Source organism: Camelina sativa, chromosome 18 (assembly GCF_030686135.1).
Source record: "Camelina sativa cultivar CO46 ecotype springtype chromosome 18, ASM3068613v1".
In the NCBI taxonomy this organism is placed as follows: Eukaryota; Viridiplantae; Streptophyta; class Magnoliopsida; order Brassicales; family Brassicaceae; genus Camelina; species Camelina sativa.
Window position 1 is genome coordinate 316,026 of NC_141897.1, and position 14,739 is coordinate 330,764.

At 40.1% G+C, this 14,739-nt stretch overlaps 6 protein-coding genes and 1 pseudogene across 19 annotated transcripts; 4 read left to right on the plus strand and 3 right to left on the minus strand.

The window, feature by feature from the left end:
* Positions 1 to 54: 54 nt before the first annotated feature.
* On the minus strand, positions 55 to 2,400 carry LOC104762998 (trihelix transcription factor GT-2). The gene is made up of 2 exons (XM_010486423.3): positions 1,535 to 2,400; positions 55 to 1,006 (listed from the first exon to the last, which is right to left on the minus strand). The coding sequence occupies exons 1-2, from the start codon at positions 1,972 to 1,974 to the stop codon at positions 253 to 255; spliced, it is 1,194 nt and encodes a 397-aa protein (XP_010484725.2). The 5' UTR covers positions 1,975 to 2,400; the 3' UTR covers positions 55 to 252.
* Positions 2,301 to 4,908, plus strand: LOC104760126 (nudix hydrolase 2). 11 transcript variants are annotated; one of them, XM_010482995.3, is made up of 9 exons: positions 2,301 to 2,520; positions 3,037 to 3,232; positions 3,481 to 3,546; positions 3,636 to 3,773; positions 3,872 to 3,949; positions 4,039 to 4,089; positions 4,188 to 4,222; positions 4,307 to 4,415; positions 4,500 to 4,908. In XM_010482995.3, the coding sequence occupies exons 2-9, from the start codon at positions 3,056 to 3,058 to the stop codon at positions 4,701 to 4,703; spliced, it is 858 nt and encodes a 285-aa protein (XP_010481297.2). In that variant the 5' UTR covers positions 2,301 to 2,520; positions 3,037 to 3,055; the 3' UTR covers positions 4,704 to 4,908. The 11 variants fall into 11 exon arrangements, with proteins under 11 accessions (XP_010481297.2, XP_010481295.2, XP_010481294.2 ...); XM_010482993.2 differs by having other exon boundaries at positions 2,334 to 2,606; XM_010482992.3 differs by having other exon boundaries at positions 2,409 to 2,726.
* Positions 4,837 to 6,413, minus strand: LOC104760125 (nuclear transcription factor Y subunit B-2 pseudogene; annotated as a pseudogene). Its single transcript, XR_015588945.1, has one exon. The product of XR_015588945.1 is annotated as a nuclear transcription factor Y subunit B-2 pseudogene (transcript).
* Positions 6,414 to 6,937: 524 nt separating this feature from the next.
* Positions 6,938 to 8,182, plus strand: LOC104760129 (uncharacterized). Of its 3 annotated transcripts, XM_010482997.3 has the most exons (3): positions 6,938 to 7,253; positions 7,346 to 7,579; positions 7,651 to 8,182. In XM_010482997.3, the coding sequence occupies exons 2-3, from the start codon at positions 7,381 to 7,383 to the stop codon at positions 7,947 to 7,949; spliced, it is 498 nt and encodes a 165-aa protein (XP_010481299.1). In that variant the 5' UTR covers positions 6,938 to 7,253; positions 7,346 to 7,380; the 3' UTR covers positions 7,950 to 8,182. The 3 variants fall into 3 exon arrangements, with proteins under 3 accessions (XP_010481299.1, XP_010481300.1, XP_010481298.1); XM_010482998.3 differs by lacking the exon at positions 6,938 to 7,253 and having other exon boundaries at positions 7,272 to 7,579; positions 7,657 to 8,182; XM_010482996.3 differs by lacking the exon at positions 6,938 to 7,253 and having other exon boundaries at positions 7,276 to 7,579.
* On the minus strand, positions 8,169 to 9,177 carry LOC104760127 (acyl carrier protein 3, mitochondrial). Its single transcript, XM_019239907.2, is given in 4 exon segments — positions 8,169 to 8,365; positions 8,367 to 8,513; positions 8,597 to 8,809; positions 9,061 to 9,177. Coding segments are annotated over 3 exon segments (405 nt in total). The 5' UTR covers positions 9,061 to 9,177; the 3' UTR covers positions 8,169 to 8,320.
* Positions 9,178 to 10,973: 1,796 nt separating this feature from the next.
* Positions 10,974 to 13,711, plus strand: LOC104760130 (heterogeneous nuclear ribonucleoprotein 1). The gene is made up of 5 exons (XM_010482999.3): positions 10,974 to 11,378; positions 11,509 to 11,596; positions 11,727 to 11,950; positions 12,285 to 13,338; positions 13,418 to 13,711. The coding sequence occupies exons 3-5, from the start codon at positions 11,729 to 11,731 to the stop codon at positions 13,429 to 13,431; spliced, it is 1,290 nt and encodes a 429-aa protein (XP_010481301.1). The 5' UTR covers positions 10,974 to 11,378; positions 11,509 to 11,596; positions 11,727 to 11,728; the 3' UTR covers positions 13,432 to 13,711.
* A 228-nt stretch (positions 13,712 to 13,939) lies between these two features.
* On the plus strand, positions 13,940 to 14,723 carry LOC104760132 (RING-H2 finger protein ATL79). Its single transcript, XM_010483000.3, has one exon. The coding sequence runs from the start codon at positions 14,088 to 14,090 to the stop codon at positions 14,589 to 14,591; it is 504 nt and encodes a 167-aa protein (XP_010481302.2). The 5' UTR covers positions 13,940 to 14,087; the 3' UTR covers positions 14,592 to 14,723.
* Positions 14,724 to 14,739: the final 16 nt, after the last annotated feature.

The window sequence follows — 14,739 nt, forward strand, 5'->3', positions numbered from 1 at the left end:
GTCGATGTGACCGAGGATCCTTCTCGTCTCCCTTAGCCGTTACAAAAATCCCAATCACCAACGTATTTGTCTTTTTATTCGAACCTTCTAAACTCAACACACCATACAAATACATAGTCGTAGTCTCGTAGAGTAGAGTTAAAATTAAAACTACAGCAAAATAAAGAAAAATGAAACTCGAGAAATCATCTACACGTATCCCTTTTGCGTGCCAAGAAAAAAAACCTAATTTAAAATCTTTCAGTCGAACCCTCATTCTTCCCTCTCTCCCGAGAAGTTGCTCTTGTACAAATCTGCAAGTTTCTCAAAGTACGAGCGAGTCTTGCTGTGCTCAGGCTGTTTCCTCCCACCTTCCATCACCCTCCTGTAGTACTTGTTCATGTTCTCCCACTTCTCCTTACACTTTTTAGCAGATCTGTCGTACCCTCTTTCCTTCATTCTTGCTGATATCTCATCCCAAATCGAACCCTTGTTGTTCATCACCGCCTTGTCTTCCACATCACTTCTTGTACTAATCAATGCCTGCACTTCCTCTTGCGGCCACCTTCTGCCGCTGCTGCTGCCGCCTCTTGAATACCTAAACTTTATCTCTCTTTGTGTCCGAGCGGAACCACATTTCTTGTCTTCACATTGCTCGGGAAGAATCTGCTGGAGTAGCTGCGGGAACACGGAGGGTTTAGGGATCTCGATCTCGTCACCAATAACGCTTTTGATGAAAGTGATGATAGACAAGCTGCGTGCCATCTCTTGCTTCCGAGCCTCTTCATTCTGTTGCATCCTCTCAATTACCTGTTGCTTCCAAGCTTCCTCGCGGCGTATCCTCTCGCCTTCCATCTTCTCCATCACCTTAATCAACTGGTTATGCATCTTCTCCTGCCGCTTCATCATACTCCCCACCAACTTCTCCAAGAATTGCTCCAGATTGACCCTTGTTTCCCGCTTTCTTTTGCCCGCGACGGTCTTGCGGACGTCAGGGGATGAGTCACTATCGCTATCAACAGAGGAGCTGCAAAATCAAAATAAAAAACGTTCATATCAGCGTCCCTCAATTAGTAACTCTTACGGAAAACTCAAAGCTTCCAACACGATTTCATTATCCAATAAACTAATCATCCCAAAAGTTGCCAAGAATCTACAGTCAAACACTGCTTAGAAATGGTATAAACAAACACTCAGAATCAAAGACTGTACAAGGTGGTAATGACGCCGCCACATCAGTCTGACTACAAAGTCTAATGCTTTAAGCTGAGAGATGTTCAACCAAGGACGCATCAGTTAAACCAATCCAGAATCAAACGATGCCGCAAGCTGAATTATACAGAGTAACCCCAAGAGAGAAAGAGTAGTTTAGGACTACCAAACGAGCTTCTAATAAACACGTTAAGAATACAAAAAAAAAAGTAACAAATTTTCACAGTAACAGATCCAAAAAGCTTACATTTTTTTTTTTTTGATAACTCAGGAGTGATACTAAATGCTTCCTAGGCCAAAAAGCTTACATTTTTAACTACATATATATATAGTGGTGAATTACCTGAGAGAGACACCATCCCAAGAGAGGCGATTGCGAGCTTGAAACTGCGAATGGAGGGGAAGAGGAGCACCAGCATCATCACCCTTTGGAATCCCACGAGTCAATTGACCACTTTGCCCAACGTCAGCAATCTTCGATCCCAAGGGAGCTTCGAAGCAGCCAAACCCCATCTCCGGCAGCCTATCTAGGGTTCCGACGAGAATATCGAGAGGATGACGATCATCCGACGGAGGCTTAACGCCACACCTGATAGGTTTGAGTTTCTGAGGAGGGGAGGCCAAGTCTGCGAGCGTAGCCAAAGCGTCGTCGTTTCCTTGAGAATCCGATTGACGGCTACCGTACATCCACCCGCAACCACCATCTGAGCCATCAAAAGGGTCAACGTCTTCGTCGAAGTCGTCGCCGACTCGTTTCCGACAGTCGCCGGCGAGAAGCTCCATTTCGGAAAGGAAAGGTAAAAAAGGGAAGAAAAAAAAAAAAGGGGGCGGCGTGAAAGAAAAGAGTGGCCAAAGTAAAAGCAGTTGAAAGGGTAAAAAAAAAACTGTATAGTTACGATTCTACCCTCGAAGGAGCAACATAACCTCCATTTTATCCTGACTTCACTTCACTTTCTAGAGTCGTTTTCTTTTACCCGTTGGCGTTGTTGCATTAATTTATACAACCCGAACCTCTCGACCCGAATATGTTCTGTAGTTTTCAATTTGTATCCATCAACTACTACATACAAACTTCCCAATAAGTTTCGTGTAAAGGCAAAAAACGCTTTAGGGGCCTGTTTGTGTGGCTCAGCGAATGCCGCGGAGATAGATATACCGACATATTTTTCTCCCGTTTTAGAATTTAAAAAAAAAAACAAAAAAAAAAAACAAAAATCATAGGGAAATTTATTCCTCTAAGACAGAAATTATTCCGCGTATCAACTTATTATTATTCCTCTTAAACCAGAAAAGGCTTGACGTTTTATTTTGGTTCAAAAGATCAAAGATGTATTTATTATTCCTCATAATTTATTTTTTTAGTATTGACAACAAAAATAATTAGTACTATATAAATCAGTAAAAGAATTGAGGAGGTGAAGAAGAAAGCTGCTTCCTTTTCCGTTTTTCTTTTTTTTTTTTTTAATAATATTTCGTTCATACGTTTGGGGGAAAAAGGCAAGTGCGTTTTTAGTGAATAAAAAAAACCATCACAGGTTTTTCCAAACGAGTTTGATCAAATCCATTTTCAGATTATGCTATGTTCCATTTTTGTCTGTTATTATTTATTATTTAGGAGGTTGTTGGTTTGACAAAGTAAATTATAAAAAAAATTTAAAAAAAAAAGAAGGCAAATCTCACTTTTGTGTATAAATTTTGAGTTTTGATAATGATGATGAGTTGCCGTTTGGCGAAAAGCTTTAGTTTTATCAGATTGTTCTTCTTGCGTAGTAGTAATAATAAGAATAATGGGAGTCGTCTTCGTTTTCCTCAATTCCCGGCTGATGCGTTCTCTGCGTTTCGCAGTTCGAGGTACAGATCCGTGATGTCTGCTTCTTCCTCCTCCTCCTCCTCTTCAAACCCCATGTCCCGTGAGGATGCTACACTCCTCCCATCCGTTGAAGACAAGTACGGTGGCGTCAGGACCGAGATGACTCATCCCATGGATCCTTCTCTCTTCTCCTCACTTCTCCGTGCCTCTCTCTCTAACTGGACTCTTCAGGTTCTCTCTCTCTCTCTTTACCTTTTCTTCATCTGATTACGGGTATACATATAAATTTCATCAAAATTATCAATCATTGAATGAGTTGGGGTTTTAAAGAGTTGATCTTGTTGTCCCTGTTCTGTTTTGATAATTATTGTATTCTAATGCGGGCCAGAGACTCTTATTATTATGTTACTTACTGTGCTGCATATTAAAAAAATGTGTGGATCTTTTTCTTATTATGTGTATGTTTTTGTACTTTGTAGGGCAAGAAAGGAGTGTGGATCAAATTGCCAAAGCACCTTATCGGTCTTGCTGAAACTGCTGTTAAGGTGTGTTTGTTACTTCAACCAGATTTGTTATATTGTTTTGGAGATTCTCCATGACACACTGACTGGTTGTCTATTTTTATTATGTGTAGGAGGGATTCTGGTTTCATCACGCCGAGAAAGACTACTTGATGCTTGTGTATTGGATTCCCAAAGATGTCCATACGCTTCCTGCCAATGCATCTCACCGTGTTCGCATAGGTGCCTATGTCATTAACCACTACAAAGAGGTGTGATGAGATGAGATTTTCAATGTTTTTTTTTCATTTAAAAACATCTCCAAGAATGGATCACATCTCTGTTTCTGTTTCTTTTTTAAATCCAAAAGGTGCTGGTCGTTCAAGAGAAGACAGGACGATTTCAAGGCCAAAGTTTCTGGAAGTTCCCCACCGGAGTAGTGAATGAGGTGCTGCTTCACTTTTTATAAACTCATTACATAGTTAGGTTAGGTACAGCTCTCTGATGCGCCTTTTTATTTTGTTTGTGTTGACTCAGGGTGAAGATATCCATGATGGCTCAGTCAGAGAGGTGAAAGAAGAGACTGGAGTAAGACTTCTTCATGCATCAACTTTTCACCTGTCGCCTTTACAGTTTACGTTAGACCAAGAGCTAATCCCACTCTTCTCTGGATCTTATGTTTTCAGGTGGACACAGAATTCGTCCAAATATTGGCGTTCAGGTTGCAACTCCATCCAACCTCCAACCGCATCATCGGCTATATTGCAACTTAAACTGATTATTATCTTTTTTGAAATTCTGGCAGACAAACACACAAAGCCTTCCTTGAAAAGTCAGATTTGTTCTTCGTGTGCATGTTAAAGCCCCTTTCTTTGGAAATCAATGCACAAGAGTCAGAGATTGAGGCAGCTCAGGTAACATTTTTTACTCCCCACTTGAACAACTCTCCAGTCTCATCCTCCCAAACACTCACAAACCTCTCTTCTCTTTCTAAAAAGGAGAACTTGGTGCAGTGGATGCCTTGGGAGGAATACACAAAGCAACCATTTGTACAGAATAATGAACTCTTGAGGTATATGATAGACATTTGCTCTGCTAAAACCGACGGAGGCTACGAAGGCTTCACTCCTATTCGTGTCTCGGCGCCTGATCAACAAGGAAACTTGTACTACAACACCCGCGACTTACATTCGGGTCATTGACCTTCAACAGAGCAGTCCTCATAGATTCTAACGAAGCTGGTTTATTTGCTGCCTCTATCTCTCTCTCTCTCTCTTTGTGTAAGCATTGTGACCGACTCTTGAATCTATTTAGCCCTCAACCAAAAACATAAAAAGCATCACAAATGAAAACATTTGCATTCAGTGCGATCCAAAATGCAATACAATGGCTTTAGGTTACATACAAGATTCAAAGAAGCAGATTCGTTAGTGAATCCTATTGTTCAACAAACACACTTGATCCTCTTAACACAGCTGCAAAATCGAAACCCTTAAATGCACATCTGATTTTACATCACCAACGCCAATGTTCGTTCTATCACACGATACCTTATACATCGATAATTACGAATTTTGATTGGTCGTAAAAATAGGCATGTGTATATAATATATATATATATGTATTTATGTATCTATATACAGAGAGATCCACTTCACCGATCCTTTTTTAAGTTCTTGCCCTACCGGAGGCAGCTCCAGCACCACCGTTGCTACCGCCACCTGTGGCTCCATACATATGGTTCTGCTGGTGAAGAAACTGATGATGTTGGTGATACTGCATCCCACCACCACCGTAGAAACCAGCAGCATCGCCCTGATGCTCTCCGGGCTCACCACCAGTCTGTGGCCTCCCGAGTCCAGTCCTCTCCCCTTCGATCTCCCTAAACCTCTGCAAGTAAACTTTCAATGGTTCAACATAATCCTCAAACCCTAGAGTGGTCATAGCCCAGAGCAAATCGTCGCCGTTGATGGTCTTCCTCTTCTCCTTCTGACACTTATCGGAGGCTTCCCCGGTGACGAAACTGATGAACTCGGAGACACACTCCTGCATGGTCTCTTTGGCATCTTTGGAGATCTTGGCGTTGGCGGGCAAGGCCTTCTTCATGATCCTGCTGACGTTAGCGATCGGCAAGAACCTGTCTTGCTCTCTGGGAGACAACGAGGACTGTCCGTTCTGGTTGTTCCCGTTTTGCCCTCCACCGGAATCCCTATCGGAATCCCCCATTTCTGATAATATTACAAGAAATCAAGAAAAAAAAATGGAAACTTTACTCTCTTTTTGTTTTCAACAAATCATTCCATCATTTGATTCAAAATCGAATTCAACTGGTGGTTGACTTGAGAGTGGGAGGGGAAGACCGAAGCGATAAATTTAGGGTTTTAGTAAAAAAAAGAACGGGTGGGAATTGAAAAGTGTCGGCTGAGATTTGTACACAGTGGTGAAGGGAGTCGCCGGAGTTTATATAAAGCGAGGATACACGACTTCTGTTCACGTGACACGTGTGCACATATGAACCGTCCAATTACTGATAAGATTCTGACAACTGGATACGTGCTCGACCGTCGGATTGGAATGATCTTGTTTGAGTGAGATAAACAGCCCTTTATCACTCTGCCACGTGTTGTGGACCGTTAGTGGACCCGGCCAACCTTTTGTCTGTAACCGACGCGAAGAAGACGAGCGTGGTCAACACACATCAGAGAGAAAGAGAGCGCGTGGAAGACATAGTAGAGAGATGAACGCGTTAGGGAGACAGAAGGTAACTGCCACTCAACGACCCATCGGTCAATTTTTCACCTTTTTTTTTTTGGGTTAACAACTAGCAGTAGTAGTAGTAAAGAGGGGGGGATTTGAATTGGTTTGGGATCATGAGGGTGTGGTCTCTGTGGAAACAAAGGGTCCAGTTTTTGTCCACTTTTGACGGTCTCGATCTTCCCCGATGGGCCCAACCATTGTCTCTTTACTAAGCGTGTGATTATTCCTTAACCATAATCACCAACTTCCAGCTGTATTAATAGAGCTCCTAATGACATTAGTACTACTAATGGTTTGTCCTACCTGGGCATCCTAATGGGCCGGCCGTAAATATTAATCAGTTGTCAAACTGAATGGCCCATATAAAGAAGGTGATGATACTCTGATAGAAATGTTGACAAAGTCCAGGCTTCTTTAGTTCTTTCTCTTTTCAATGTAACGAGGAATTGAGAAAGTGTGGTTTGGTCAACAAAACCCTAAACACAAGGCATCGCGCTGACTGCTGACTCCATCCTACTAGTACTATAGATGTGTGTACGCCACGTGGAGACGAAAGTCAATCAGCGTTGTGTTATTTGTTCAAAGCTGAATGAAATGTGTGGGGTGAGTATAGTTGGGGGTAGGCTTGATTCTTTTGGTTCCTGCATGACTACTCCAATTCAATCTTGTAGCGCTTCTTAGACAAATTAATAAAGAAAAGGAGAAACGTCACATTACATACAAACGTTGCACCAAATTTAATTAAATACTTATACGGAGTGAAAGAGTAGGCGAACCACTCAGTAATTGCTTCCAAGTGCCGTCTCTCTTTCTCTCTCCCGGGGTTCATTGATTCATTTGGAAGATTCAGCTCCCAAATTGACCCTTTCATTTACAAGTCAGCCATGAATTAGTTTTTTTATTTATAGAATTAAAAAGCAAAGAGGGGTTATATGGGTATAAACTATAAAGAGAAGCTGCCGTACAGAGCTGTGTAACCTGAAGCCACGCAAAGGGTATCTTCCTCTTCTTGTATATATATATCCTCGTTCATGCTATTCTCATTTCTTTAACTAAAGCAAACAATATTCATATTGTTGTGACAAAGGCAAAAAAGAAAAACATTTTATTTGCTTTTTAAGAATGGGAAGCTTCTTCATTCTCCGTTGCTTCTTCGTAATCTTCTTCTTCTTGTTCAACGGAGCATTTGGGAATATGTGGACCAGAATGGAGATGGTGGAGATGGCTGGCTACGGTGAACAGAAACTCTCCTCCGTCATCATCACCGGATCTCTTCTTTGCGACACTTCACATCCTCGCTTTCATTCCATCGCTATTCCAGGTATATATAGTTTCTCTACCTTCTCTCTTTATGCTACTTGTGCGTAATGAGTACTTACATGATCCTCACAGTCACAGGTGCAACTGTTGCCATCAAGTGCCGCACTGGATCCAAAAAGAGGTCCAAATGGATTAAGGCTGTTACTGATGATTTGGGAGAGTTTGAAATCGATCTTCCCTCCCAACTCCACGCTATTCCTGACCTCGAAAACACATGTTTCATCAAGCCAGTACATGTGCCTAAGCCCTACAGATGCTATCACACTTATACCAATATACACAAACGTATCAAACTTGTTTCCTCTACCAATGGCTTCCGTGTCTACACCTCAGGGAAGATCAGGTTACAAGGTTACAGTTCAAGATCATAGCAAGCTCCTGGTGTCAACATTTCAACAAAAGATTTGAACAGAGACAGAAGATTCTTCAAGCTCCATCATGTGAAAACCATTAGTTTGTTCTGGTCCTCGTTTGTTTAGCTGGCGCTTCAGTCACAGAACCGAGTTGAGTCTCTCTATATTGTTTTTCATGTTGCCACGGTGTAAAAAAAACATACGCTGTTTACATCATGTGTATAAAAGGCTCTCATGTTTTTGGTGCAAAAGTAGTGTGATCACATTAGAACATATATCAGATAAATTGTTTAGCAGAAGTAACCCAAATAAAATTTGCTGAAGCAAAGACACAAAGCATGTTTCTAAACTTGCAAACATGGAAGACAAGACTGAGAGGCAGAGATAACTCAGGATTGAGACGCTTTGGGGTGAGTTTCAGAGAGTATGTATGTATGTAGCAACATCACCACAGCAAGTAAGCTTATCAGCTTTTTCTTCAGGGATCTCAATCGAGAACTCTTCTTCAATAGCCATAACCAGTTCCACCTTGTCTAAGCTGTCCAGCGACAAATCCTTCTGGAAATCAGCCCTTTCAGTAACCTGTGTAAGTAACTAAGCCGTATTACAAAACAACCTTATCACTGAAAACACTATACACAAAGAAAAAGCAGCATTTTCATAACCTTAGAGGAGTTAGCTTTGTCATATTTCTTGACCAGTTCAATAACCCTAGTCAAGATTTGATCTTGGCCTCCATCTGCAACAGCTCCTGCTGTAAAATTCATATAAACATGACCAATACTCTTGAAAACATTATCGTTTTGAAGCTGCAAAATGGGTCTGACAGAGACTCTCAGTCCCAAGTGTTGCAGGATTGAGCTCCTTATGCAATTCATCTAAAACAAACATGAAGATATCAAAATCAACAAGTGGACGAATTTCCAATAAAGTTTCAGCCTTTTAAAGAGGAAAAAAGCAATTAAAATATCCCTTCCATTGATGCCTAATGTTTCAAGCTTTAACTCATCATTGATGGAACAACACCACTGAGGAATCAATTTCAAGCTTATAAAAACTGAGACTTGATACACCGAATTTCAAATTTCAAACAGAAGCCACACAGATCGAAATCTATAGAAGCCCATACCTGCGACTATTGGGATATGCCAGTGAATGACGATCTTTAGGTCTGAAGCGGGAGAATGGCAGAGAGCACAGAGCAGAACAGAGCAGAGTGCAGCAGAGAGAAGAGAACAACACCTTCTGGGCCAAAAGTATTAATGGGCCTTAATTATATAGATTGGTAGGCTATTAATGCGTCGTCGTTTGACTTTTAAAGCCCAAGAAAGTTTATGGCTTCTCCTGCTCATTTCTAATTATGGCTATGTGATTGCTCTTATTACCTAACCTTATTTCCCAATTTAGTAAGGCTGTTGAATCTTGGATTCTTGTAACGTGAGTTAAATTAATAGAACAAACTTTAATACAAGAAATAGTTGGTAAATAGGGTATAATCCTATATTACTAGTATGGTTAGTGGACGATATTCAATTCATCTCCATATGTCTAACGTTTGATGTCACGCTTTTAATAGAGAACTTATCTATGAATGACATAATGTAGTAGGTTAGGTGATACCAATTACTATTAAACTCTGCATTAAGGTTACTAATTAAAATTTAAGTGGTACATAATAGAAGACCAATGAATTATACAAGAGTCAATATGTTTAAGAATAAGATACTGATTTATGTGTTGCAAACCGTATGTATCGTCAACGGTAGATATATGACTTGTAAAAGTTATATATCAACAATAATATATTCATATTATTATATCGTTTAACTTATTGGTGAGGAAAGACAAAAATCTCTCATATTTTGTTCAAAACATTAAAAAAAATTGAGCCTACAAGAGTTGGATAAGAAACAAAACTAGAAATATCTAAAGGCAAAAAAAAAAAGAGGATGATTAGCTTTTACTTGGTGGACTTTAGCCTCAGCTCGGTCCTGTGAATTACCATCTTCGTCTCTTAGTACTCTACCGGTAATTGCCCGGAATTGCCATAAAAAAAACTCCATCTGTGTTAAGTTTTCACACATCCAGTAGATGGTAGTGTTAGTGTCCACGCAAAGAGTCTCTCGACTGGCACGACATTCACTATTGTTCATCTCTAACTTGAGTGTTCGAATGATGACACATCTCTAGCCAGCTCCTTGATGGTTTGTAGTATTAGTTTTGTTGATGTGTTATATTAATCGGATTCCAAAACTCAGATAAGATGATGTGTTTTTTTTTTTCCCAAAAAGTGTAAAATAACGAAACAATAAGTGGACGGCAAATAAGTGATTAATATAATGAAGAAAAAAAAAAAAAGTAAGCGTATGAGAGAAAGTTTGTAATAATTTGGATGGCACAAGTAATGCCTTGTGTACTACTAACTTTGTTTGAGACATCTTCTTCCACTTGGTGATTGAATTATTGTAATATTATACAATTCAATTGATAGTAGTAATATTGAAAGCGAACGAAGGGACATAACAACAGTGGGATAGCAAATCTTTATCGTCATCAACCATTCCCCATGTTCCTGCCCACTTTGATTCCCCTCCCAATAAGAATTCTGAATTTTCATGGTTGCCATTTTCATTTTTAAGTTTTTAAAAAAAAAACAAAAGCTCAAACAATAATTAGTACTAGTATTTTGCAACAAAAATGATTGATTAGATTGACTCTTAAAATCACATGTTGCATCGTTCACAATTAGTAGCACTTATTAAGAAGAATCATTCATTGGGAAGAAGAAAAAAAAAAGAAGTACCAAAATAAGATTTTGAATTCTACAAGTAGGAAGAAATCAGGAATAACTTAATTAATGATAGATTTTTTTTTAACTTATGGGAAAAAGAAATAATAAAAAGGTGCACGCATTGGTAACCCAAAGCGTCGGTTATTAAATTTTGTTTTTAGAAAAAAAGATGACTGTGTTATTATTACAGAGAAGAAAGAGTACGAAATTACCCTCGTCTCTAAAAAGGGAAGAGAGAGGGGACGATAGCCAAAAACATTCCATAAAAAAAAATTAAAAATTAAAAATAAACGTAAGAAAAAGCTTTCTCCTTTTATTCTTTTTCTTCCCAAAAATTGGTTTGTGCTGCTGTGAGAGAGAGAGAGAGCATTGCTTGTTTTTTGCTTCCATCCATTTTTTTTTTAAAATTTAATCGCAGAAGAAAAAGAAAAAAAAAAGAATATTTCCAAAATAAAATTAAAAAAAAAAAAAAAAAAAAAAGAGAGAAGTCTAAAATTTTTGGACGATAAACAGAAAAGAGAGAGGAGGGCCTCTCGCCCTCTTATTAAAAACCTTTGCCTTCTCCAAATCTCAAGATTTCTCTCAATCTCAGCTCTCTCTCTTCTTCTTCTTCTTCTTCTTTTTTTTCCTCTCTTTCTCCGTTTCTTTATTTTACGGTATTGATATATTCTCTCTCTCGCTGTCTTCTTCTTCTTCTGGGTTTTGTTTTGTTTTTTTTTTTGTTTTTTTTTTTTATTCTAAAGGTTCAACCTTTTTGATGATCATTGGGGTTTTTTGTTTTTGCAGGAATCCAAGATCGTGGGTCGATCGGTTTTGACATAATCCGATCACGACCCATCTGCTCTTTTTTCATCCTATTTTTGCTTCCCTTCAGGTTTCAGATTCCACTCTTCTTCTCCACTTTTAGATCCATGTATAAAATAATAAACTCTACTATACTCAGGAACAAACCCAAAAAAAAAAAAAAAACACAACCTTTATTTGTTTATCTTGCTTCTTCGCAGAAATGGAAATGGAATCATGTAAGCTCTTCATCGGTGGGATATCTTGGGAAACCAGCGAAGATCGTCTTCGTGAGTATTTTCAGAGTTTTGGTGAGGTTTTAGAGGCTGTCATCATGAAAGATCGAGCCACTGGTCGTGCTCGTGGCTTTGGTTTCGTTGTCTTTGCTCATCCCAATGTTGCTGAGAGAGTCGTTTTGCTTAGACATATTATCGATGGCAAAATTGTAAGTTTCCTCCTTTAACCAAACACTCTACATACATACATTGCTTCCACTTTCAGTCTCACTGATTACTTGCTTCATTTAGACTTTGCTGCTTCTCAAAGCAAGCAAACCCTTTTGATTTCTAATTCCTCTTTTAGTTTACTTAAGACTCTTTAAGTTTACAGTCAGCGTAAAAGAGAAAGAGCTTTCTCCCTCTGATAAATGCATATTCGATCATTTCTCACACACTAATGAAAATGTTTAAACTTGGATTGTTTTCATGGCTACTCACTTAGTCCTACTAGACTGCTCTCTTTTTGTTGTGCGCTGTGTTGATTTTTCTCCATGATCACAGGTTGAGGCTAAGAAGGCAGTTCCAAGAGATGATCACGCAGTCATGAACAAAAGTAACAGCAGCCTTCAGGGATCACCTGGCCCATCTAACACCAAGAAGATCTTTGTGGGGGGTTTGGCATCCTCGGTGACAGAGGCTGAGTTCAAAAAGTATTTTGCTCAGTTTGGTATGATCACTGATGTTGTGGTGATGTATGACCACAGAACTCAGCGACCTAGAGGCTTTGGGTTCATCTCGTATGACTCTGAGGAAGCTGTCGACAAAGTGCTCCAGAAGACATTCCACGAACTCAATGGTAAGATGGTGGAGGTCAAACTGGCTGTTCCTAAGGATATGGCTCTCAACACAATGCGGAACCAACTGAATGTAAATAGCTTTGGCAGTAGTAGAATCAGCTCGTTACTGAATGAGTACACCCAAGGATTCAGCCCGAGTCCAATCTCTGGTTATGGAGTAAAACCTGAAGTTAGGTACAGTCCAGCAGTAGGTAATAGGGGAGGATTCTCACCGTTTGGACATGGATATGGAATCGAGCTCAATTTTGACCAGACTCAGAACTATGGATCTGGTTCTAGCGGAGGCTTTGGTCGACCCTTCAGCCCTGGATATGCTGCGAGTCTCAACAGGTACGGTAACCAGATGGAGTCGGGAGGAGCTAGTGTCGGGAATGGTTCTGTGCTAAATGCAGCAACAAAGAACCATTTGTGGGGAAATGGTGGTCTTGGTTACATGTCAAACTCGCCGATATCAAGAAGCAGCTTTAATGGAAACTCTGGAATGCCTTCACTAGGCAGCATCGGAGACAACTGGGGAGCAGCTGCACGTGCACGTAGTGGCTACCACGGTGAGAGAGGAGGCGTAGGATTAGAAGCAATGAGAGAAGTTCATGTTGGTGGTTACAGCAGCGGCTCAAGTAGCTTGGAGGCAGACTCTCTGTACAGCGACTCAATGTGGCTTTCACTGCCTGCGAAGTCAGAGGAAGGATTGGGGATGGGAGCATTGGACTTCATGTCTAGAGGACCAGCTGGATACATCAACAGGCAACCAAACGGAGGTATGTGCCATTTTTGATCTGAGAATTTGATCATTTTATAGAAAAATCAAAATCTGATGAAAAATGGTTGGTGTTGCAGGCATTGCAGCTTAGAGAAGTGAGAAATCCACACTATTGGAGATCAGATGATTGCAGAAGAGAGTTTTTTAGATGAGGAAAAAAGTTATTAAAAGAAAAAAAAAATTATTGGTTCCAAAAAGCTTAAAAGCTTTTCTTTTACTTTTTTACTATTTTGATTGTTGTTATAGCCTTTTCTTTTCACCCTTTTTTGCTAATTTGGGGTTTTGTTTCTTTTTTATCTTAAAAAGAAAAGATGTAAACTTGAGTGATATAAAAGAGACAAAGAAACAATGAAATGTATTTTGTTCTTGTCTCTCTTCCTTTTTATCTACTAAATCCATATATTGACAAATTCAAACATGAAAACGAATTAAAAAAAAAGAGCAATTTGCCTAGAATGTAGGCAACGTAGTGTGAGGCCGACGTGTGTCAAAACATGTGGATGATGATAAGCCACAGGACAAAGAAAGCAATCCATCATCCATCACAATAATATCCATTTATGTGAAGTGGACCAAAAGAGAGAGAAACGAGAGTTACAGTCCTCAAACTAGAGACGAAACATCCTAATCCCCTCAAACTCTCTCTCTCTTACAGCTTCAAGACTTCACTGGAATCATCGCCACCATTTTCCCTACACTCCTCCTCTATAAGGTCTCGTCTCACGAGGCTCTCTCAAACCGATAAAGATGCGGTTGCTAGTTGAAGAAGTAGCTTCACCACTGTCCTCTGCTGCAACTCCAACGTGTAACTCTCATACTTGCAGATGGAAGCCTTACTCCAACTCTACTGACTTCACAGCCAACGCATCAGTTCTTCTCATCCTTCTCGTCTCAGCTCTCATATGTGCTCTCTCCCTCTACGCTGCAATCCGTTGCTTTCTCCGGCCAACCCTCGAGACTAACGAAGACCACAAGCCTGATGACCCTGAGGCAGCTGCTTCATCCGCTGCACCAACTCCTACGCTTGTCTACTCATCCGACCTTGAGCTTGCAGGAGCTGAAGCAGAGTGTGCCATTTGCTTGTCGGAGTTCGAACAAGGAGAGAGCATCCAAGTGCTGGATAAATGTCAGCATGGTTTCCATGTCAAGTGTATCCACAAATGGCTCTCTTCTCGCTCCTCCTGTCCCACTTGCCGAACTTCTATCTTCCCACAACACTCGGAAACTCCTTCCAGCCAGATCAATGCTTAGAGCTTCTTCTTTTTTTCCATCTTGTCTTTCAAAAGCTTAGAGTTGTATCATGTTTTGCTTGAGATTACTCTGTTTCTGTTCTATATTATTATTAGTAACACAGAACAACCAAAGTACTAGTTACCAATCTAATTCTACATCGCCACGT

Coding starts and splice junctions, on each gene's coding strand:
- LOC104760130 (XM_010482999.3), top strand. CDS start 11,729: ATGGAAATGGAATCATGTAAGCTCTTCATCGGTGGGATATCTTGGGAA. Junction 11,951..12,284: donor ATATTATCGATGGCAAAATT/GTAAGTTTCCTC, acceptor CCATGATCACAG/GTTGAGGCTAAGAAGGCAGT.
- LOC104760126 (XM_010482988.2), top strand. CDS start 2,900: ATGATGATGAGTTGCCGTTTGGCGAAAAGCTTTAGTTTTATCAGATTG. Junction 3,950..4,038: donor CCACCGGAGTAGTGAATGAG/GTGCTGCTTCAC, acceptor GTGTTGACTCAG/GGTGAAGATATCCATGATGG. Junction 4,223..4,306: donor GTCCAAATATTGGCGTTCAG/GTTGCAACTCCA, acceptor AAATTCTGGCAG/ACAAACACACAAAGCCTTCC.
- LOC104760132 (XM_010483000.3), top strand. CDS start 14,088: ATGCGGTTGCTAGTTGAAGAAGTAGCTTCACCACTGTCCTCTGCTGCA.
- LOC104762998 (XM_010486423.3), bottom strand. CDS start 1,974: ATGGAGCTTCTCGCCGGCGACTGTCGGAAACGAGTCGGCGACGACTTC. Junction 1,007..1,534: donor TGGGATGGTGTCTCTCTCAG/GTAATTCACCAC, acceptor TTGATTTTGCAG/CTCCTCTGTTGATAGCGATA.
- LOC104760129 (XM_010482997.3), top strand. CDS start 7,381: ATGGGAAGCTTCTTCATTCTCCGTTGCTTCTTCGTAATCTTCTTCTTC. Junction 7,580..7,650: donor TCATTCCATCGCTATTCCAG/GTATATATAGTT, acceptor TGATCCTCACAG/TCACAGGTGCAACTGTTGCC.